The sequence below is a fragment of the Wyeomyia smithii genome, chromosome 2, assembly GCF_029784165.1.
Source record: "Wyeomyia smithii strain HCP4-BCI-WySm-NY-G18 chromosome 2, ASM2978416v1, whole genome shotgun sequence".
NCBI classification, from domain to species: Eukaryota; Metazoa; Arthropoda; class Insecta; order Diptera; family Culicidae; genus Wyeomyia; species Wyeomyia smithii.
Genome location: NC_073695.1, coordinates 129,448,773 through 129,473,484, shown reverse-complemented (window position 1 = coordinate 129,473,484; position 24,712 = coordinate 129,448,773). Strand labels below are relative to the sequence as shown.

General features: G+C 39.7%; 1 protein-coding gene across 2 annotated transcripts in view; it reads left to right on the top strand.

Moving 5' to 3' along the window:
- LOC129726034 (protein lifeguard 1-like) overlaps positions 1–24,229 on the top strand; it is a 214,522-nt gene extending 190,293 nt beyond the window's left edge. For both annotated transcript variants that reach the window (XM_055682595.1, XM_055682594.1), the window contains 3 exons: positions 23,058–23,233; positions 23,300–23,548; positions 23,603–24,229. In XM_055682595.1, coding sequence (XP_055538570.1) covers positions 23,117–23,233; positions 23,300–23,548; positions 23,603–23,962 — 726 coding nt within the window. In that variant the 5' untranslated portion in view covers positions 23,058–23,116 and the 3' untranslated portion in view covers positions 23,963–24,229. The remainder of the gene's footprint in view (positions 1–23,057; positions 23,234–23,299; positions 23,549–23,602) is intronic.
- Positions 24,230–24,712: the final 483 nt, after the last annotated feature.

Below are 24,712 nucleotides of genomic sequence, written 5' to 3'. Positions count from 1 at the left end.
AAATAAAAATCTGGAAAAAATCTGGCAGTCATTTCGTGGGGTGAAAGGTTAATTTTTCGGATAAAAGTCTTGGGGTACGTAAAATTTGAAGCGACAAAATTGCAAAATTTCGCGCCAAAATTGAAGTGATGACCTTTTTGCGGAACAGAGAAAATAAAATCTGGATAAAATCTGGATCATCCATGAAAAATCTGGATAATTGGACATCAAAGCTGTCTACCTGGATACATGTTCAAAAATCTGGATAATCCAGCTAAATCTGGATACCTGGCAACGCTGCTCACAACTGTTGGGTATGTATTCGACGGAGACATTGCTGACTTCCTACCGCCGTAGTGAAAAACGCCTTGATACTTCCTGTAGAGATCTGATAGCTGATTTAGACAAGAAACGTCCTTGACCGTGTTTATTAAGGGGATTTTGATCCAGCGATTGGTGTACGATGCAGTACAGGATGCCGGTGGTGAAGACGAAATCGATATTCCAAGTCGTTAATCTATTACGCTCGCGTTTCACATAGCCGATATATTGAATTGTTGAAGACAAAGAAGAAGGAGAATTCAGATCAAGATGAAGAAGCCAGAAAGAAGAATGCCACGGCCCGTGCTCTTCAAGCTAATGTGTTTAAGTGTAATTCTTTTATATATTGAATCTTCGGTGGTTGAGGTAAAAACGGTTCCTACAAACTTAATTTGGCCTAGGAGTCCCCGGTAATGAGTATTATATGCGTTGTTTATAAGTTTTAAAAATTCTACGCCCCTGCGAGCGGCCTTCCGGCAGTTAACCGGAACATTCGCCATGGCGGACGAAAACCTGCGTGCAGGCATGTTTTCAAGCTTTTTCTGTGTTTTTTATTAATTCCTCCTCCGTTTTCGCGACAAAACTGTTGGAATAGATCTTGCGCTTCAAGTTTACCCAGAAATTCTCCATCTCATCCAAAGATCGCTTCGAGTAGTGGGCCGACGCCAAATCTGGCCAGAACACCGTGTCTTCGCCCTTATGGTATTTCTTGATAAACGACGCAACTTCTGGCAGGCACTTCGTACTGGAAATTTCCTCGTTCACGGCCAGCCCGGAGCAAAAGAAGAGCAACTTTGACATCCCTTTCCCGCTGATTGTCAGCCACAGCCGCACCTTCTTGGGGAACTTGGTCTGTGAAATATACTTCACCTCGGTGCTCACTTCTTCGTAGGGGAGGTAAAATACAAAGTGCCCTACTAATCGTTGCCATCTAGGGTTAGATAGGTCTCGTCGTCCATCACCACTGTCACATCGCGATTTGCCAGGGAAATCGACTTGACCATCTTAAACCTCTGTCGCTGCGTCATTGCCTGCAGCTCCGAGACTAGCACCAGTGGCGGGACTGCTGCTTCCTGACATGTATGCCCATGTTTTCCAACAACTTTTTCACTGTTTTACCGCATGCACCAACCTCCCGACCAAGTGCACGCAGTGATTTAGCCACTTCTCCCTCGGTCTTCCTCTTCAGCATCCTTTGAAGCTTCTTGCCGTTCAGGGTCGTTGGCCGTCCAGAACTGGGCTTTCTTCCGATGCTTTGATCGTTGTCCAATTGTGTCAAGATATTGTAGATGCCGGAACGGCATACCAGGCGTCTACAAAGTGCCGCACGATGTCCGTTTTTGACGTGGCGGGGTACCATTTTTTTTTACCGCAAACGTTATCCTCTTGAAAAAGATGACGTCCGTCACATTTTTCGAATTTCTCAATATCTCTGGATTATAATAAGCCTGAACACGCTTAAAAAGTGACTATATTAGAATGTAATTCGATAATGGGATGTAAATCGACAGTCACGCTTTTTTAACCCTTAACTGTATGAAAAAATGAAGAACTCTGAAGTACAAATAACCGGGAAAAATATTTGAACGAACCGGGAAAAAACCGGGAATTTAATTTCGAGTTTCGAGTGTCACCCTGCTTAACGTTTGTTTTCAGTATAATGTGCACTTTCAATGAATATCTTATATTGTGTGTAAGCATTTTAAATTTAATTTTGATGCCATGATGAATTTATTATCGGTAGGCAAAATTTTGCCGGTAGCACTCCCCTGATGGCAACCGAGAATATCGGACAGCAATATCGAGTCGCAATATCGAAATATCGATAATATCAAATGCGCCAATATCGGTCAAAAATATTGATATTGTGACGAGCAAATATCGATAATATCAAATATCGATAAAATATCAACAACCCTAGTACACCCCTTTCGAATTGTTGTATGGACGTACAGCACGCATTCCCACCTCCATTTACAAGCGGAATGGAGTGGACAATTTGACATATGAAACATATACACAAGAGATGAAAAAAATTTTTTTTGACCTCCACGCGAACGCGAAGGCCAACCTAAAGGATTCAAAAGAAAAGCGCAAGCAAGTTTATGACAGAAAGGCAAATGAATGGCAGCCCATGTATGGCGATTTAGTTTTAGTGAAATCAGTCCCGACAGGATCAGGTCAAAAGCTCCAGAATATGTGGAGAGGACCTTATGAAGTAGTGGAATTCCCAAGTGAAATGACCACAGTAATCAAAAACGGAAACCGTTTAGAGAAAATTCATAATAACCGACTTAAACGATATTATGACTGATTATACGAACTTAAACTATGTTATAAAATAAAATGAAATAAAATAGGTTATAGTAGCAAGCACCTAAAGCTGTATGAAAAAGTATACTGAAATGAAATGACGTGAAGAAATATGAATAGTCGCCGAAATTATGGAAAGCCTTTGATGGACAAGTGTCAAAAGGGCGTGACGTTTACTTGGGGAAAGACGTGGTTATAGACAAAAAAAATGACCTATCTTGTGGGAACACGGAAAACAAAAGTAAATAATACACAGGGAACGTTTTTACATAAAATGCGAATTTAGCATGGGATAGATTGACAGAGTACAGATGACCCCGTTAGTGCGAGGCAGACGTAGGAAAAAATGGCCAATGGGCCGATAAAAGACGGACGGGAAGTAACAATGAGGGCGATTGTAAGGAGTTAAAAGAATTTAGAACAGCATTTGTTTGTTTTTGTTTTGTTTTGTAAAATGCAAATGTTAACATGGGAAAAATATATAGTGAATATGAGAACGGGGTTTGATTAATTAAAAATGGCTAATGGCCCAATGAGAGAAGAAAACCGAATAATGAAGTATCGGAGATGACCTAAATAACGAACGACAATAAAACTAGGAGAGACTTTGGACAAGAAGGCTAAACCTTCCAGACGAGGGGACTACTGGCGTTAAAAGATTCCACCTATCTATTGTAAGTTAAGATCGGGCGAGTGGAAACAACGGGAGTGACTACGGAACGATTGAGATGAATGCGTATCAGGTAAACGGACAAGGGAGTAGTCAACCCAGTATGAATGGAAGTGCGAAATTTTCCTTTCATTTCCTAACCTTCTTATCTTTCAGGAATCACTAGCAACAGGTAGGCGCACCTTCGACGGGTAGGGGGAGAGGTATTATGCAGACTACTGCATATCAGGAGGAGTGTAAGTAAATGTAAGTATGACGGTATATAAAAGACACAAAAAAATAAAAGAGAAAAAAAAACTTAACGAAAAACAAGGAAGTCGAGCGAGAAAGATAGAGTTGCAGATGCCTTCGTTCGTGAAAAAGGCATACGACAATGTTTAACAAAGAAAACGTTTTGATAAAATGAAGAGAGTCATTCGAGGATAATTATCTGAGCCTGATATGGATGAATCAAGAAAATTTAGTCGATAATTGAAAAAAAAGAGGTCAGTCGAAAATTGAAAATTGAGTCGATAATTGGAAAAAAGAGGTCAGTCGAAAACCCAAAGTTATTAGAAAAGAAAGTTTTAACGGTGGGAAGATATTCCAAGTTTAAAAAAAAAAAGGTTTCCATGAAAACGAAGAGAGTCGATATGAGACTTATATTATTAAAAAAAGGGGGGAGTTATTTATGTTATATACGGGAAAAAGTTATGAGAAAAAGCAAAGAAGATATAAAAAGGTAAAACATTCAGTAGGGGAAGACGGTAACCTTATTATCAAATACCGAGAAAAACACGGGCATAGATTGTAAGTAGAAGCGTAGAGCAAAAAAAAATTAGGCCCGTACGCGTGTGAAATTAGTTTTAAACAGCAAGTGGAAAAATTAACGAAAAAAAAATTGATGAAAGAATGGCAAAAAATAAATGCACCACTTGCTAAGTAGGGCAGCTAGCATCTAAGAATTGACAACGAGACGAGTTCCCGATCATCGAAGACGACTGAGGTTAATACAATGGCTGCTGAGATGGGGCATACCATGATGCCCAGTACAGCGCGAAAAGGAAACCAGACGGTTGCGTGGGGAGTTGAACGGCGGGTGTCTATGGTGAAAGATGGAGTGAACAATCCAACCAGCCGTAGCTACGATTTGGCAGACTTCGTACCTGTTCGCATCCTGAACAATAACAGTACACACAAGAGCGTTTAACTGTTGGGGCATTTTGTAAGCCTATCGCGTGACGATTACGCGATCATTGTGTTGGAAAAGACGGCCTTCACTGAGGGGCAGCTGAAAAATCATAAGCGTCATCAAACGAGCACGGTGACGAAAGCTAATTCTGACGACGTCACGACGAACTTGTCGGAAGAACAGTGGAAGTGTGCAAAGTAGTGCAACTGGTGTTATAGCAGCCGTCGAAAGAAGTTTTTCCTCATCCACGTCCCAACTGAGGACGGAATTTGTTGATGATACCTACGGAAATTTTTTGTGCGTTGCTGATCCGGAAGTAAATCAAATCAAGGTGACAATCATATATCCCGCTACTGAGAGGCATATTGTGAAATTTTCCACCCAAAAAAAATATTTGGTGGAAGAAACTGCCCAAGATTATCAAACCGTGACATTGCCTCATATACAAAAGGAGCAGCTAGCTTAGAGTGGCTTTACAATATACTAGAGCATCGGAAAGAGAAGGTTCGCATAGTTTTTGAGGATCCGTCAGAGGAAATTGGCTTCATATTGTTGCCGGATTTAGAATGGGATGGTAAAACATTGGAACAACTTTATCTACTCGCTTTAGTGCGCCAGCGAGGTATCAAGTTATTGCGGGATCTAAACGCTACTCATTTACCATTGCTGAAAAATATTCAAACACGTGGCATTGAAGCAATTAAAACACGTTACGGAATTAACGCTGATCAACTACGAATCTACATTCACTATCAACCCACATTTTATCACCTACACGTGCATTTCCCATATCTGAAGCACGACCCACCGGGTATTTATTGCGAGAAAAGTCACCTTCTAACATCGGTTATTGGGAATGTCGAACTGCTACCAGACCATTACCGGAAAGTGACACTCTCTTGCGTTTTAAGTGAAACTGATAAATTGAACGTCAAATTTGAGGCAGCAAAGAGCGAACTGAATGAACCAGTTGACACCACAACCAACCGATGAGAACCTCTACTGCCAGACGCACCCTCCCGATTCAAACCCCCTGCAACCCGGCGCTTGAACACGACAGCTGAACAGCAGATATCTTCACGACGCAGCGCATCAGGCGAGCAAGCAATTGTTAATTTTAAATAAGGAAAATGTCATGTATGATAATGTAAACTCAAAACGGTGCTACAGTTTTGAATAACAGAATTGCATTTGCCAGAGAAAAAAAACATATTATAAAAAAAACAACGGTGTATATAGTTGCATAAAAACGCGAGAATAATTGTAATAAAAAGAAAAAAACACACCTATCGGCCGTCAGGACGGACCGTGTGACCATTGTCTCTTCTAGATAATGGCCAACTAGGCGGGGTGGCAGATGTGACGTCACACCCTGCGAAGAACCCAATGCTCCGTCACGAGCCTTATAATTAAAGTTTAATTTTGTTCCCAGGAGGGCATAGCCTTCTGCTATGCTTTAGTCAGGCGAAACATTTGGTTCCCTTGACAGAGAACCGCGAACGGCTCTGTCAACACTCTATGTATCAACAGATTATGCCATAGGTGACAAAGAACTTCGCGCAGCCTTCTGCTGTGCCACAGGCAAACAAACTCGACCAAAATAAACAAGTTTTGTGTTGTAAACAAAACGCCGCCTGTACTTTAGCAGTACTAGATTAGGTTAAGAGATTAGTAAGGTAAACAGAGAGTGGAGAAAGTCTCTCTCTCTCTCTGAGTTACCGGTAGGGTATATTTAAGTAGTGATGTACGGAAATAAAGTCAGTTAGTCCACGTTAATCTTGTGGTTTGATTCCGCGCCAAATGCGCGTACAGGGATACTTAGTAGAAGAATTCCCTGGTAGGTTATACCCTACACTCGCACCAAATTTAAACATAAATTCTTCTGCAAGAAAATATTTGCAGATGTTGAAGGAACAACAAACATTTTATTGAAAAAAAAAAAATAATTTACAGGCTCAAAAAGTCAAAATTTGGCATGTATTATATGTATAATATATATAAATTTTAAAAAGAGTATTTTTATGTGTTTTTCTGTATGCTGAAAATCATCTTCAAACATACGTAGTTTTTAAAGTAATATGTCAACTTTTAGCAATAAGATACCTATTATTTTTCCTCAAATGTCTTTTCTGAACATTAACAAACATTTCAATGAAGAACAATTACATATCATAGCTTTGAATTTCGATTGAGAGGCAAATCGAGTTCAAATATTCATGATTTTGCTTGTTTAACGTAGTGTTGTGAATAATATCTCAATTTTCAGTAATCAAAAATCTGTTATTGTTCAGAGCAGAATCTGGGTTTTCGGCTTTGTTCTCGTTAAGCACCACACTGGATTTAAATTCAACTAACTACTGATGAGAACAACGTTTATTGAAGCTCCGAACCGTTTCGCGTTTCGATGGGAAAGAGACCGTATCTTAATTTCTAGCCGTTGTGTACCCTACGTTGTGAGATATTTTATTAATTTATAGCGCGAGAGTTAACTTGGCAGTGCTATAATTGCATTTCACTGACAGCCTCCTCAAATTGAAGCAACGCTTTTTATTAGAAACTGTCATAGCCGCCACCTGAAATTCCTAAATTTCACTCTGTCTATCTACTGTAAAATCCTTATCGCGATCACATTTCTTAATTCTAAATGATACAAAATAATTAATTTTCCTTCTCGATTTCGGTTTCGTAAGGCAATAGGCAAATTTTAGTAATTGGTCGGCGGATGATACCTCTGCTGGTGCGAAGATCGACGACTCGAGTAAGACTATCCACTCCAGGACTTGCGCTGACTATTCTCGCTAGCGGCCACTTCACAGGAGCCAAAAAGTCATCAACGACGATCACCATTCTTCCTGGCTGAAATGAAGTGTTTGGTGCGATGTGTTTGTTCTCCTTCTGCAACTCCTGTAGATATTCGGTTTTCCATTGATGCAAAAAATGCTGCACTCGTTGCTGAAGGCGCTGGTAGTGACTCAAGCGGCCGATCGGACTGGCGCTGAAGTCAGGAGCAGGCAGAGCGGTCAATGATTCGCCTATTAGGAAATGTGCTGGTGTCAAGATGGATAGATCGTTGGGGTCTTCTGTGAGGGGCGTTAGGGGTCTGGAGTTGGAGATAGTAGCTGGTGTATTTCAACGACTTTGAATTTTTCTATACCACATGCGTGGCAATGGGGGGAGTTAAAATTCGTTATTTGTAAACTTCTAAACACCTAATTTGATTACCGTATAAATTTGTATTATGATGCACATTGGTCAATAATCGTGCCCAGATGCTATTATTAAATTCGAAGTGGCAACTTCCGGTTGCTGGAAAACAGCCAAAAATATTCATTTCAGAACCGAGATGAAATACAGGATGGTGATTTCCGGTCAGGCTTCTGAATACTCCTCCTCGTTGAAATGTGTGGATGTAAACTATTGCTCTTGTTACCAGTAGGCAGTAAACACGTGCTGCATATGTATTCAATTCATAGTTTTGCTTGATTTGATACAGCTCTTAAGAAAAAAACATCAGAGATAGCCATTTTCACAACAACGAACTTTTGTAAACGCAACGCTAGAAAGAGCACTGTGTTTCATGGTGCAACAAGAAAATATTAATTTATACATCTCCGATTGAGTGAGCACTGATTCCAGCTGCTCAGTTCTCGACGGAGAAAAAATTTAAAATCCAATTGTGGTTTCAAACGAATCTTTTATAGAATTAAATCGCTCTCGGGTGTTGTAGGATTTCCTTTACTTTGCCTAAATAATGCAGTTGACATAGCTTGGCTACTAATAAAAAATGATTTTATAGCGTTTCGCGTTGACGGTGTTAAAATAATTTTAAAAGGTTTGTCGCATAACAATTTTCGTCAAAAATCGTTGCAATCATCAATTGCCACGATAAGCTCTCTTTATAGTCAATAAGTTAGCATTTAAGTTAGTTGTAAGTTTACTTTCCTTTCTTGACAAGTAGGTTTAAATCCCTACGAATGATAAGTCCTAATTGCGAAAGCAAACAAATCCTAACAATTAAAATTACAAATTACTAACAGTGTTGAGAAGTCACCATTTGTGATTGGACACACATACTCATTATTTACTAATATTTATCATAAATACTTAAGCTACTAACAAAAAAAAAAAAAGGTTTGTCGCATCTACGCGAACGCGAAAAGCAAAAATATCTTCTTCTTTCTTGTCGCCTGCAAAAGCTAAGCAAATACCTAGTACAGTAGTTGGCAGAGCAAGAAATGACACTACACACTCGTGAGCAGAGCAAATCTACCCGATCGGCACAAATTGTTAATCAGATGTTACGTTGATCGGTTCTTTCTACCTCCGTTCAAAAAGAGCATATACATTGAGCTCAAAACATGATTCCCCAACGAACGATTACCGAAAACGACCTAATACTACATTGTATGGTCATTTTGAAAATCGAAATGATAGCCGAGAATCGACTTCACAGACCATTTTGAAACCCAATATGATGACTTCCGGAAAACAACCTATAATGACCAAAAACCACCGAATACGGATAATTCTGTAATCAAAATGATGCCGAGAAATCTGAAATCAACTCTAGACACGTTTCGAAATCCAAGATGGTGGCTTTCGGATGCCAGAAATCACCAAATACCACCTAAAATGGCTATTTCCGTGTTCGAGATGATGCTCATTTGCCAGAAATCGACCCCTGACGCCATTTTTTATTTCGAAGTGGCAACTTCCGGTTATGGGGAAAAGACCAAGAATATTCATTTCCGAGTGTAGGTATACCTATATCCTGGATATAACCTACCAGGACTTTCTCCGGAAAACCCTGTACGCGCAATTGGCGCGGAATTAATACACACAGATTAACGTGGACTAACTGACTTTATTTTCGTACATCACTACTTAAATATACCCTACCGGTAACTCAGAGAGAGAGACTTTCTCCACTCTCTGTTTACCTTACTAATCTCTTAACCTAATCTAGTACTGCTAAAGTACAGGCGGCGTTTTGTTTACAGCACAAAACTTGTTTATTTTGGTCGAGTTTGTTTGCCTGTGGCACAGCAGAAGGCTGCGCGAAGTTCTTTGCCACCTATGGCATAATATGTTGATACATAGAGTGTTGACAGAGCCGTTCGCGGTCCTCTGTCAAGGGAACCAAATGTTTCGCCTGACTAAAGCATAGCAGAAGGCTGTGCCCTCCTATGTACAAAATTAGACTTTAATTATAAGGCTCGTGACGGAGAATTGGGTTCTTCGCAGGGTGTGACGTCACATCTGCCACCCCGCCTAGTTGGCCATTATCTAGAAGAGACAATGGTCACATGGTCCGTCCTGACGGCCGATAGGTGTGTTTTTCTCTTTTTTATTACAATTATTCTCGCGTTTTTATGCAACTATATACACCGTTGTTTTTTCTAATATGGTTTTTTTTCTCTGGCAAATGAAATTCTGTTATTCAAAACTGTAGCACCGTTTTGAGTTTACATTATCATACATGACATTTTCCTTATTTAAAATTAACAATTGCTTGCTCGCCTGATGCGCTGCGCCGTGAAGATATTTGCTGTTCAGCTGTCGTGTTCAAGCGCCGAGTTGCAGGGGGTTTGAAACGAGAGGGTGCGTCTGGCAGTAGAGGTTCTCATCGGTTGGTTGTGATGTCATCCTCGCGAACTCATCTTTAAGGCTTCATCGGGTTATTTGCAATAGTTCAATGGTTATCATTGCACTTTAATTTAAGGCTGCAGTTCAGCTGGTTGTTTTACGATTGTTCAGAGTGTGTTGTTGAACTTTAATGTTGGGTTAGCCGTGTCCCTTTGACATAGATCGGCTGTATTTTTTGTTTGGCTAATAGTATTGTTACGCGCCGTGTGGCGAAAAGATTTGCGATTGCCACTGGCTCTGTTGCATAATGCAGTCACTTGGTTTATCATCTTTAACTGTCTGCGCGGGGTGTCCAATTACCCGCTAGCATGTGTGCACATTTTCAAAGCGTAGTGCGTAAAGACCATAGTTGATTAAACACGAGCAAAATTTTATAGCGTCATTTTGCTTGTTTGGATTTGACCTCGAATCATCATTTGTAGAAGTCAATAACTCTCAATGAGTAATATATATTTGGAACAAATTATTACGCCCTTCGCTGTGTAGTTTGCTGTATTCGTCTTCGCACTGAAGCGTCGATTCTGGCTCGACCATGAGCCGCATTGATTGAGTTCTGTTGCACATCTGACCTCTTCAGGGATCAAAAACTGGATACTGCTCGTCTCCTCTTGGTAATAACGTTTGGCTTTACCTCCATCTCGACCACAGACACCCGCCGTTCAACTCCCCTCACAACCGTCTGCTTCCCTTTTCGCGTCATACTGGGCATTATGGTATGGCCCCATCTCAGCATCCGTTGTAATCACCTCGGTCGTCTTCGAGGATCGGAAACTCGTCTCGTTGTCAATTCTTAGATGCTAGCTGCCCTACTTAGCAAGTGGTGCATAATTTTTTTGCCATTATTTCATCAATTCTTTTTGTCGTTTTGTTACTTTTTCCACTTGCTGTTTAAAATTACTGTTCACTCGCGTACGGGCTTCATTCTACACATTCTACATTCTATTATCTACCCTAGGCTTCTACTTACAATCTAGGCCCGTATTTCTCTTCTTGTTCGGATGACATAATTCGGTTTTTTCCCCCTACTAAGTTGTAGATCATTTGTATTAGATTTGATTTAGTATTTCAGTATTTGATTCATCTGATTTTACAAATATAACATTCAATTGTGCATTGTTTACTTCTTTTCCATTATGCACTCTCTAACTTTGATATTTGATGTTTTTTTTTCACATTTGAAATCATTTCGACACATATTAATCCATTTATCTGTATTAGGCTTTTACTTTCCGCTTTAAAATATTTTTTTTCATCAAAAAGAGTTCAAATAACTTTCTTCAATTTAAAAAAATAGCATCAATTCTTTGCTTTGGTTACATATTTTCTTCATTTTGCGTTCTTTCCAAATATTTTCCTCCTTCTTCTAATAACAGTTTTCAATAAAATAAATCTGTTTCCGCACAATGTATTATTTTTTCATCTCTCTATTTTTGTTTCATCATGTTTTCATCGAACAAACCGCATTGGTTCAATCTTTTCTTTTCCTTTGTCGAGTATTTCCTGTCTGATTCATAAATAAATCTATACATTGTACAAACCGCGTTGATTAAATATTTATCGTTTTCTTCTGTCTCCATTTACAATGTTCATCTAATAACTGGCGTGTTCTTAACACCTCATATCATCTTCTATTTGCACTTAAAATGTCCCGTCACTTTCTCATCTGCTTTATTCTTTAATTTTTTGCATCTCTTTTTGAATCTGTAATTATTTAATTTTCGATTTGTCTCTTGCTACTGTCATACTGTCATACTTACACTACTTACACTTCTCCTGGTATGCAGTAGTCTGCATGTTTCCTCTCCCCCTTCCATCCGAAGGTGCGACCGCCCGCTCTAGTGATTCCTGAAAGATAAGAAGGTTAGAAAATAAAAGGAAAATCTCGCACACTCACTCATTCTGGGTTAATTACTCCCTTGTTTACTCTTTCAGTCAGCATTCACCTCAACCATTCCGGGTTAATTACTTCCGATGTATACACTCACACAACCTTAACTAATGAAAGAATAGTTCGAATCCCTTAAAGTCAGTAGTCTTTACGTCTGGAAAGTTCAGCCCTCTTTTCAAATGTCTTTCCTAGTTCTATTGTTGTCCGTCATTTAAGTCATCTCCATAGCAAAAAAATTTTCCAATACAGCATCCATCGATTTTCTTCTTCGTTTTCCTATTAAGCCAATAGCTATCAAACCTCGTTTTCATGAGGTCTTTTGTTCACTATAATTTCTTTCCCATGTTAACATTTGCATTTTACAAAAGAAAACAAATGCTGTTCTAAATTCTTTCAACTCTTTTTATCCATTACGACCATCCAGATCATTCTAGTAATTTGAATTCCCCAAGTTTTTTGTTTATTTAACCTTTATCGGCGGGGTTCCTCGTCCCTCACGCCTTCATTCGTATTTGAGTTTTTTCAACTGTGTCATGCCATTTGACTAACATCATCAAAGGCTGTATATCTTTTTCGGCGACTTATTCCATTTCTTCACGCCTTTACTTCAGTATGCTTTCTTCCGTTTGGTTCTGCCTATTAATTCCCGTCAATAAAATCATACAAGTTTTTCGACGACTTTTCGCATTTCTTCACGCCTTTACTTCAGTATACTTTTTTCCGTTTGGTTCTGTTTATGGACTCCCGTCAATAAAATCATTCATATTTTTCGGCGACTTTTCGTATTTCTTCACGCCTATATTTTACTTCCACCTTACTTTTTTATACAGTTTTAGGTGCTTGCTATTATAACTCATGCCATCCAATATCGTATTTCATTAAATATATTCTGTCCGTTAACCTTGAAAGCATAGTTTAAGTTCATATATTCAGTCATAATAACGCTTAAGCCGGTTATTATGAACTTTTTCTAAACGATTGCCGTTTCTAATTACTGTGGTCATTTCGCTTGGAATGTCCACTACTTCATATGGTCCTCTCCATATGTTCTGAAGCTTTTGACCTGCACCAGTCGCTACAGCCTTCACTAATACTTGTTCACCCCACATGGGTTTGTAATCATTAGATGATCTGTCGTAAATTTGTTTGCGGTTCTCTTTACTTCTTTTCAGGCTTGTGCGTTTGCATGTAAATCGTAAAATATTTTCTTCATTTCATGTGTGTATGCATCATATGTCATCTTCTCCACTCCGTTCCGCTTATAGATTGAATTCGGGATTCGAGCTATCCGTCCGTACAATAATTCGAACGGCGTATACCCTGTGGACGAGTTTACTAATGTATTATATTCAAACGTGAAAAACGGTAACAACTCGTCCCATGTGTGCGGCTTTCCGCCAATAAATTGTCTCAAATACGTTTTTAACTCGCGGTTTGATCTCTCTACCAAGTTAGCTTGTGGATGATACGGGCTAGTAGTAATTTTCTTGATCTTTAAAATTTTGCACACCTCTTTCATCAGTGAGCTCACAAAATTTGCGCCGTTGTCTGTGACTAGTTCCAACGGGGCACCGAATTTACAAATATAATTTTCTACGAAGGTCTTGGCTACCGTCTGGCTTTCTTTGTTCTCCATTGGAGCGACAATAATGTTCCTCGTCAAGTCATCCTGCATGACTAGACCATAACGGTTTCCCATATCGGACTCGGGTAACACTACTATATCCATGTATAACTTCTCGAATGGCACCGATGCGGTTGTGGTGATCTGCATCGGTATCTTGTTTGATCTTCCAATTTCGTTCTTTTGGCAGGAATCACACTGCCGAACGTAGTTCTCGATATCCCGTTTCATCGTAGCCCACGTTAAAAGTGTGCCAATTCTCTGGCGCATTCGTCGCGCTCCTACGTGCCCTCCTAAGGGTGCATCGTGAAATTCCTTTAAAATTGTTTCCACTTGATCTGGCGCAATTACTGTACGCTCGCTATTAGCATTATATAGTATTAATTGTTTTTCTAGCTTACCCGCTAGGAACTGAATCATTTGCAGAACCTCCTGCTGCTTGATTTTTCTGAAGGATATTAGGTGAATGACCCCGGCTGCCTTTACTGTCGCGGGGCTCTTATTGAAGCTATCCAAAAACTGTGAAAAAAATTTCCGGCAATCGATTAACGAATTTTCGCTGCCGTCTACTATGAAACCGCCTACTTTATTGTCTTTAAATTTGAGTACACCATCCTCGACGTAATCTTTTAGTCTTTGTGACAGCTGATACAGTGTCTGAAGTTCTCTGTACGCCGTCCGACTGTTCAAAATGACAAGACGAGCTTCGATATTTCTCTCGTCCAATATTCTCTTCGAGACTTCCACCGTCTCACTTGGTATCAGGTCATTTGATAATGCGTGTGAAAAGTCATCATATGAAATGTTGACGAGTTGTTGCTCATCCTCGTCCTCAGCGATGTCCGCAATGTCTATGGCACTCAAATCTTGTATTGTGCCGTTCAAATCATCCGAAGCGTTCTTCTGCTGCTCTAGCAGGCGTTTCTGCTGGCGCGTAATCATGGCTATCTGCCTGTGGGGTGAACTTTCTTGCCCCTGACACGTCCCATCTGACAAACGTGACAAAAAATCGGCGACTATATTTTCGCTACCTTGTTTATACCTGATGCTGCGTTCCAAACCCTGCAACTTTAGTCTCAATCTTGTCAGCGTTGGAGATGTCTCTTTGAGCCTCCAAATCGCTATAAGTGGTCTGTGGTCCGTGTAAACGATAAACTTTTGACCAAAAATGTAATGTTTGAAATATTCTATGGCCAATAGTTCCTTTTCTATGATATGATATCTGGTCTCTGCACCTACAAGTGCACGACTCGCGAACGCGATCGGCTGGTGCCTGGATTTTTCATTCGACAGGACGGCTCCAATAGCATAATTGCTAGCGTCTGTCGTAATAACAAAAGTGTCTTGATAATCTGGCCGGACTAAAACTGGTTCTGTAATCAGCACGTTTCTAAGGAATTCGAATGCTTCCTGACATTCTTTTCCCCACACAAATTTAGCGTCTTTCTTTAACAAATCATTCAGTGGCTTGCGCCTCTCCGCGATGTTGGGGATAAACTTCCCGTAAAAATTTACTGTTCCCAAAAATGACCTTATACCTTTTACGTTTGTGGGTGGCTTAAGGCTTTGAATGGCCTTAATATTTGCATTGGTGGGTTTTATGCCTTCTTCATTAACGACATGACCCAAATACTCCAGTTCCTTTTTCAAAATCTGACACTTTGATGGTTCTATTTTTTAAGTTATGTTTGCGCAAAGCTTGTAATACTTTTCGCAAGTTATCATTATGGTCGGTGATAGTGTCACCGAAAACTATAATATCATCGAGGTAGACAAAAGCTTTCACGTCCCCTATCTCAAAGAGAACAGTATTCATAAGTTTTTGGAATGTTGAGGGGCTGTTCTTTAACCCCATCGGCATCCGTGTAAATTCGAAGTGGCCTTTGGGAGTGGAAAACGCCGTCTTAGCCGCATCTCGGCGGTCTATCGGGACTTGATAGAACCCCGATTTTAAATCAATTGAGGAGAAATATTTTGCTCCTCCAACATTATCCAATATCTCATTTATAAGAGGTATTGGGTATACAAACGGCTTGGTAACTTCGTTCAATGATCTAAAGTCTACCACAATTCTGTATCTTTTATTACCGTCGGTGCATTCCAGGGACTAGTGCTGGGTCTAATAATACCCTGCGCCCTCATTTCATCGATTTCCTTATTAATGTGCCGTTTTGTGGCCTCCGGAAATCTATATTGCCGCTTATTGATAGGCACCTCCGATGAAGTTTCTATCGTGTGTACGGCGGCGTCAGTAGTGGTTAACCTGTCGCCTTCGAAAAAGAAAATATCTGCATAGCTTTCAACTATATTCTTTACTGTCTTGAATTCCCTCTCAGGCAAGTGCGCCAAATTTAACACTTGCCGTAGTTTTTCAATTCTTGCAATACCTTTTGACTCTGGTGTCAGCTTGTGCTCCAACAGGTCATAGTCAAGCCTCGAGTCCAGGTCCAACTCGGGCATTATAGTATTCTTCGAGTCAAGAAAATTGTTCTTCGGCTCTTCATTTCGATATGTTTGGTGCTCTCTATTTATTTCGTTTTTGTCTACGTCAGCCTCATTGCGGGCTGTGTTGCTAGTATCTCGCAACTCGTTCTGCACCATAACTCTATTTCTGGCTGCCACATAAACATGTTGACTAAGGACTTCGTCTTTGGGCATACTCCACGGACTCAAGTCGTCCGGACTTCTGTTTCCGTGTTTTTTGAACACTATGTAATCAAAATTATTTCCTATTTGAAGCGTATGCTTCTTTGAGAATTCTGCGCTGATTAATCCGTCGCTTGGCAAATTTTCTAATATATGAAATTGCGTCGGGATCAAAAAGTCTCCGACTATTAAATCCAACATAATTGTACCTGAGGTACGCACAATGTCTTGGCCGATACCTCCAAAAGTGGTTACGTCCTGTGTATTTACCGGTACATTCAAAAATTTCACAATGCGTGCATTAATTATATTCGCACATGCACCTGTATCTAAGATCAGGTTCAACGTAAATTTGACATTCTGCTTAGCCAGTAGGGGTAACATTAAGTGCCCTCTGACATCGTAATATACTCGCTTAGCCACACAAGCACTGTTGTCTCTTATGTGATTGCATGCGGTCCTCCAATCGGCTATTTCTATATTGCTGGGCTCATCGGTACATCTCCGCCAGTCAACATCTTCGCAAATTTCTGCTAAATCCTCGTTAAAATATTCCTGTGCAACAGGATCCAAAATACCTTCTTTTTGCAAATTACTACTTCTTTCATTAATGTTGGCTACCATAAGCATTTTCTGAGGCATCCGGGTATACGAATTCCTGTACCTCCTATCAGTTGGTCCATTTTGACCATAATAATTATATTTCCAACCATGGGCGTAGTTCCCTTGGCTCCGTCGGTATGATCGCGCTGTGCGATAATTGTATTTGTATCGATTACCGTCGCTAGATCCACATATATTGTTATAATTGTTTTGCTTGTAAATTATTCTATCTCTATTTTTGTAATTATAATCTTCATTTCTTCCAAGACGGCTGTTGCTATAATCAGCGTCTTTGTGATTAATTGTAAAAATATTTCTGCTATTATTAAATTGTCTAAGTGCATCGCGCTGTCTTTCGACCAATTCTAGGCCCTGAATTCTATTTTCTATTTCCGAGATATGATTACGCTCATGGTAGTAATCCTCTAAGTCGTCTAGCAGCTCTTCTAACTTCAATGCTCGTTTACCTTGAGCAGCTCCTTTCAATGCGGTGTCACACAAACCCGCCATAAAATGTAATCGAAGACTAACTATCATGCATGACTTCGTACAATTAGTTTCGTAGGAGTCGATTTGCTCCTTAATTTTCAATATCCTCTTTTTATAATCAGGAAAGGTCTCATTCGCTTCCTATTTCAATGTTTCTACTTGATTTATAACTGCCTCGATGCGTATAATATCCCCAAATTCCTTTAATAAATTCTGCTTAGCATGTGGCCAAGCATTTGCGTAAATTCTATGTATTGCGGCAGCAGCTCTGCCTTTTAGCTTCAACAGAATAATATAAACCAGTGGAGCGTGTGATACTCCTTCTGGTATCTCCCGAGCAAAATGCTCGATATGATAAACGAACGCTTCTAGTCCGTCTAGCGATCCATCAAATTCTGGGATGCACTGCTTTTGGAAACGTGTACTCCATTATTAATATAAAATTTTATATATATTTCTTAAAAAACAATAAAAGGTACTGCGGAATAAATACTGTAAGACTATAAAAGGCTTATGTAGCCTTCTTCCTCTTTTTCCTAGGTATCACTAACGATTCTGTTGACCAGATGTGATAACGTAGCGTGACCGACTCTAATTTCTTCGTCGCGCCATCAAAAAATCTGGACACCAAGTTTCGAACCATTTAGTGTCAACGGTTCAACGTTTATCTTTATTAATTAAATAAATAACTTTAGGTTTTCATAATAATTAAATGGATATTTAAAAAAAAACCATTTCTATTTAGTGTAATTAAATTAATCAAAGATTGTAAATGTTTACATTAGATGGCGTAAGGTGCCATTCCTTATTCATGAAATAATATTTTAACGTAAACTTCCAACATTATATATCTCTGCCGTCGGTTACTATTTACTCTTCCGGTGGATATGTCACCATCGCTGCGCGCGTTGCGCTTATAGATGTATCCATTTTTTTTACCCTCTTAGCAATTCACCGCTACTGGTAAGCCATGTATGGTAGCAAAACGTTCTTACCATTGGCCATTAAAATAGATGCTTACAAAATACGACCTTGGCCGTGGCTGGCACAGCTGATCGCAATAACACTGCAAAATCCATAAACAGAGACAGCGTACCCGACAATTAGTACAACTGACTAACTTTTGTATGCAACGTGTGAGCGCGCAATTCGTAGTTACCGCTCTCACGCTCTTTATTGGACATTAATGAAATGCGACTTTACCCCTTTATATTTGCTAACGATAACGTAGCCACCCGTGTGCTAAAATTCTCTCTTAGAATAATTAAGGTGAGTCCCATGTGCGTAACTCTGCGAGTATCTGTTTGCGTTCTTAAATTCGATTTGCTAGCGGTGTTACCGCCCGTTTGCTTCCCGCACTGCCACTTTAATTATTTTGTTGGGCAAATGAACGAAAATCGCTTGCGTGCACTTGTCGTGCCGAGAGTTTTATTGCTTGCCGTTTGAGAAATAAAATCAACCGCGCAGCAGCGGCGCGAATTGATTGTTTATACAAATTGGCCTCTCGACCCAAGTAGATGTGATAACCTGCAAATCGTTATTATCACGAACCACTGAAGATTTGTTACGATTGTAGTTCGCCTAATGTAGTCTCCAAGGTCATTTATGTCTCCTAATGTGTATCTCTCCGTCGTTCTCTTCTATAGTCAATAGCTCCTAAATGGTTTTATATTTGGTAACTTTTTGTTCTATCAGTTTAAAAAAAAAATCAATAGATGTTAATTCACAAATTTTACTGCGTCGAACGATACAAAAAAAAATACTCTTCCGTCAAATTTCAGCTGCAATATTTAAACATAAATTTTTCTTACTGTGTGCTTCTCACCCGAATATCCTTGGTATAGGGCCGGCCATTGTCGTGGACATCTCTACTTCAATTTCCACTACGTAACTTCGGCACCTTCTTAATACGACAATTCACAGTTGTCTGGCTATTCCAATATGTCTGGCTGTTCCAATATGTAGAGGCCGTAGAGGTGTTAATAAGTCACTTAATGCATGTGTTTCTTTTTTTCCCCCGGCCGTTATCATTAACTGGCTAATTGCGAGATTTGGTTCCGTTTTTTATCTTTGGTCTTCTTCACTTAAGACATAAAAAAACACAATAGGTCACTTTTAGTTTTTTCCGTTCTTTTAACACTTATTGAAAGATGGAGTTAGAATTAATTACTTGCAAAACACTGTAATTGTTCACCGACAAAACCGAAAACCGTATGCGCATTCAACAAACCGTTCAAAACACAGAAAATGCTCACTTGATACTTATTAAAATCAGTTCCCGGCGTGGGACGACCGCTTGTCACCAAATGCGTTAACCACGAATGTCCTTGCAGGGTTCTTTTCCTGAACCGCCTGTCACCAAATGTGTGTACTCCTATCTTCACGATTTTCTAGTTCAGTTCTGGATGATGAAAATACAAAACGCGCAATGCGCAGCACTTCAGCGACAAAATAGTTGCGCTTTCACTTAGTTTACTGCTACCCTCACGATTTTCTAATTGAATTTTAAGTCCACTTGGTCTTTATATCCACTAAGTCAGAACCGGCGTTTGTTTTTCTTTGCTGTCACCACATGTGTAGGTATACCTATATCCTGGATATAACCTACCAGGACTTTCTCCGGAAAACCCTGTACGCGCAATTGGCGCGGAATTAATACACACAGATTAACGTGGACTAACTGACTTTATTTTCGTACATCACTACTTGAATATACCCTACCGGTAACTCAGAGAGAGAGACTTTCTCCACTCTCTGTTTACCTTACTTATTTCTTAACCTAATCTAGTACTGCTAAAGTACAGGCGGCGTTTTGTTTACAACACAAAACTTGTTTATTTTGGTCGAGTTTGTTTGCCTGTGGCACAGCAGAAGGCTGCGCGAAGTTCTTTGCCACCTATGGCATAATATGTTGATACATAGAGTGTTGACAGAGCCGTTCGCGGTCCTCTGTCAAGGGAACCAAATGTTTCGCCTGACTAAAGCATAGCAGAAGGCTATGCCCTCCTAGGAACAAAATTAAACTTTAATTATAAGGCTCGTGACGGAGAATTGGGTTCTTCGCAGGGTGTGACGTCACACATGTATAATAATGAAAGTATGATCAGAAATCATCAATCATCAGTATGTGAAAGTTTAATAGGTGGCAAAAATGTTTTCTGTACCTATTATGGAGAAAAAGTGTTTTTCGGCATTCGACGATTGAATAGACCACGTGGCCTTATTGCCATATTGGACCACGTGGCGGTGGTACAATAAGGCAAAAAGTGGAACTTAATACCATAGTGCCTTTCACCTTATTTCTAGCGTAATAGTGTCTTCGGAACAACTGTTTGTATGAATGACCCGCATAATCGCAAATTGTCAAAAAGTATGAAAAGTTTACTATACTAAAAATAAAAAAACTAACTTTTTTGTTCTAAGAGATAGAGGATTTTTTTTTATTGGGGAAAGTTGTAGAAAATTCAAAAATATGAGACTTGGTTGAACAAATGAAAATCCTCTTTTCGTTCGGTACAAAGTTATAAAGTACATTATATGGAACTTACTTAAAATTTAGTTTTTTGAACTTTACTTTTGTTTCTTGCATTTTACACGAGAATGTTGTTCCGAAGAATTGTTGGGGCACTCGGAACACACATTTTTGCCAAAGGCCATACATTTCCCAGATTTTTCCTTGCAAAGATATATCATATTTTATTTGTAGGGAGACAGAGGAATAGTTAATTCGGCAATGTTTTAGAACGTGCAAAAATATGCAACTTTGCTGAACAAATAAAAATTCTTATCTTCATTGCGTACAGAGTTGCAGAATATTTTATGAAAAAGTTACTTAAAAGTTAGTCAAGCGGCAATGTATGTATTTTGCGAGAATGCGAAAAGGAACAGGAATAGAAGGTGTGACTTTAGGCTTAGAAAAAATGTCCCTCGTCTAGACGGGACACGAACCCGCAATCTCCGTAGTCTCCGGCAAGGTGTTTTGGCCAATTGAACTACTGAGAAAGGTATAACTCACCCTAAACCAAAATTAAATCACCCTCTACTATTGTGTTCCCGTATCCCAGCACGCCACGATGAACTGCACATATTGCCCTGTGGGAGTTCATTTTTGTAACTGAGAGAGTGGTCTCTTCTAGACGAGGGAAATTTTTTTATAAGTCTTAAGTCACACCTTCTATTCCCGTTTCTTTTCGCATTCTTGCAAACTACATACATTGCCCGCTTTACTAAACTTAAAATGTACACGGTGACAAAAAACACTTTTTTGGGGTCGTCTGTAGCCTACACGTTGCATCTCTCTGGTGCCATCTATATGTCAAATGAAAGGGTTAACTTTGCTGCCCAAAGTGGCAGAGTTTCGTTTCTGTGCAGTTTGTTTACATTGAGTTGTGAGCCATGGCAGAGCTAAGAGCAGCTGTTATCGCTGAATATATGAAGGGTACAAACCCAGACACATATTAAAACACCTAAAACCGCTCGGAATCAACCGGAAATTTGTGTACCGGACCATAAATCGGTGCCTAGAGACCGGAGGCACCGAGGACAAGGCACGATCTGGACGACCAAGGTCTGTGAGAACTCCAAGGCTGAAAAAGATTATACGAGACCGGATTCACCGGAATCCCGCCCAATCTGCACAGAAGCTGGCCAGGAACCTTAAATTTTACACCGTACAAAAAACAGGTGGTTCATGGGGTTACCAAAGCTACAAAGGACAAGAGGTACCAACGGTCGCGGGAGTTGCTCGGTTGGCGCGCAGATGACGAGATTATTTTTTCGGACGAGAAGCTGTTCGTTTTGGAGCAAACAGTCAATCGACAAAATGATCGAGTTTGGAGTGTGAGCCTCCAGCAAGCTCCTGCGGACAAGCTGAGCGTTTCCCGGTTCCAAAATAAGACGTCAGTGATGGTTTGGGGAGCCATTTGAAAGAGAGGTAAACTGCCTCTTATTTATATCGATAAAGGGGTCAAAATCAACGCAGTGTACTACCTGGACACGGTTTTGAATAAAAATGTTCTGCCTCAAGCTAAACGATTGTTTGAAGACGATTACTACTGCTTCCAGCAAGATGGCGCCCCATCCCACACCGCAAAGGTTGTTCAGGCGTGGTGTGAGGAAAACTTGACCGATTTCATTTCGAAGAATGAATGGCCTCCGTCGTCTCCGGATCTTAATCCACTGGATTATTTCGTGTGGGGATACATGATGTCGAAGCTGAACGACTATAAAATAACAAATTTGGAGCAATTCAAGCGAGTTATCACGAAAATCTGGGACGAGATGCCGATGGATCACGTGCGCGCCGCTTGCGACGACTTTCCGAGACGTCTGAAGCTGGTTCGATCAGAGAAAGGTGGTGTAATTCCGAGATATCGTCTGTGAAGTATCTTTATGAGTTACTGAATAAAGCTATGAAAGCCAGATTCAGATTTTCTTCTTATTCTTTGAAATATTGAGATTTTCCTGTGTGACCGGACTTTTTTGTCACCCTGTAAGTCATATGACAAAAATGAAAATAGTTCGTAAAGTACTTAAAAGTTAGTTTTTTGTACTTAACTTCTGTTAGTTACATATTGCAAGAAATCATATCAGTTAACAACTAGTTGGTTAAAACACAAAAACAGCAGAAAAAAATTTCCAAAATTCTGGTTGTCACCCGTTATACAGTAATCACAACAGAATTGAAAGTTTTTAAATTCCTTAACAGGTTTTATTCCCCAGCCGGGGTATCAGCCATATCCACCCCATGATCCAGGCCAACCTACCATGGTTTCAGGAAATTATGGCGCATATGACCCTGAGGACCAAAATGCAAAGGGTTTTGATTTCACCGATCAATCAATCAGGAGAGGATTTATCCGTAAAGTGTACTCTATCCTAACGGTATTGTATGAAATAATCTCTGCTTATATGACTAATTACATATCTATATCGCTTGGATATTCACAGACGCAGCTTGCCATAACTCTTGGCTTTATAGTACTGTTCATGTATCACCGCCCTACAAAACTATGGGTTCAACAGCATCCAGAAATGTTCTGGATTGCTTTGGGTGTTATGATTGTAACTTTTATATCCATGGCATGTTGCGGCAGCGTACGTCGCAAGGCTCCAATGAATTTTATATTCTTGGCGCTATTTACGTTCGCTCAATCTTTTCTTCTTGGCGTTACAACAGCTAAATTCAGCTCGCAAGAGGTAAGAGGTATTGCAATATCCATAAGAACCTTGTAATTTAAGTGATTTTTCCAGGTGCTGCTAGCGGTTGGTATTACGGCGGCGGTGTGTTTAGGATTGACATTGTTTGCATTTCAAACCAAATGGGACTTTACTGTTATGGGTGGAGTGTTGTTTGTAGCCGTTATTATTCTGATGCTATTTGGGATTATTGCCATTTTCTTCCCGGGAAAAACTATCACAATTGTTTATGCCAGTCTTGGTGCTCTTTTGTTCAGTATTTATTTGGTCTACGACACTCAGCTCATGATGGGAGGCGAACATAAGTACAGTATCAGCCCAGAAGAGTACATTTTTGCTGCTCTGAACCTTTACCTAGATATTATTAACATTTTCATGTATATTCTCACCATTATTGGTGCCACTCGTGACTAAGTGAACCATGCATAATTAAAGTCGAAGAATTCCAGTTCAAATCGTATTTCTTAACGTAGGTTCTTTTTTGCGCTAAAAATCATGATACTTAATCAAAAAATAAATTCAAAAAAAGTTTGTTGATCCATTAAGCATTGCTTTATAATTAAAATACTACATTTACTGTCAAAGAATTATTGTTAATAAGGTAAAGTGTATCACTACATGTTAAATACAGCTACACCAAACACCTGAGAATTATAATATATGTATTTAAAAACTTAAAAACTTACACTTCTCAATTTTTTGCAGTTCAAGCCTTCCTTAGTTATGATACTGCTGTTATTCTAAATAATTTTTCATTTCAAATTTTAAACTCATGGAGAAAAGGTACAAAAATATGACCTGAGGTTTATAATTTTATTGTAAAAAGTTGTCATTAGGGTTCCACCTGACATGGATATTTTGTCCGAATATTAGAGCAGGGAGGAGGGAGTTTGCTTTGACTTGCTTGTTCCAGAAAAAAATATAGTTTGGAATTTTAAGTAGGGTATCGGCTCTATTCTCCCAGACGGTCTCGAGGTACGACGCTGGCCTAACAAGCCAGTCGTCGTGAGTTCAAGTCTCGACTGGGGAATGAATGGGGAATAGTGTCAGTAGGTTTGTAGCGCTAGCCCCGCAATTGTCCTGCAAACTAAACAGTTGGCTGTGAAGACTGTGTATAAATAAACAGAAGGTCGAGTTCCGAATCGGAATGTAGCACCAAGGCTT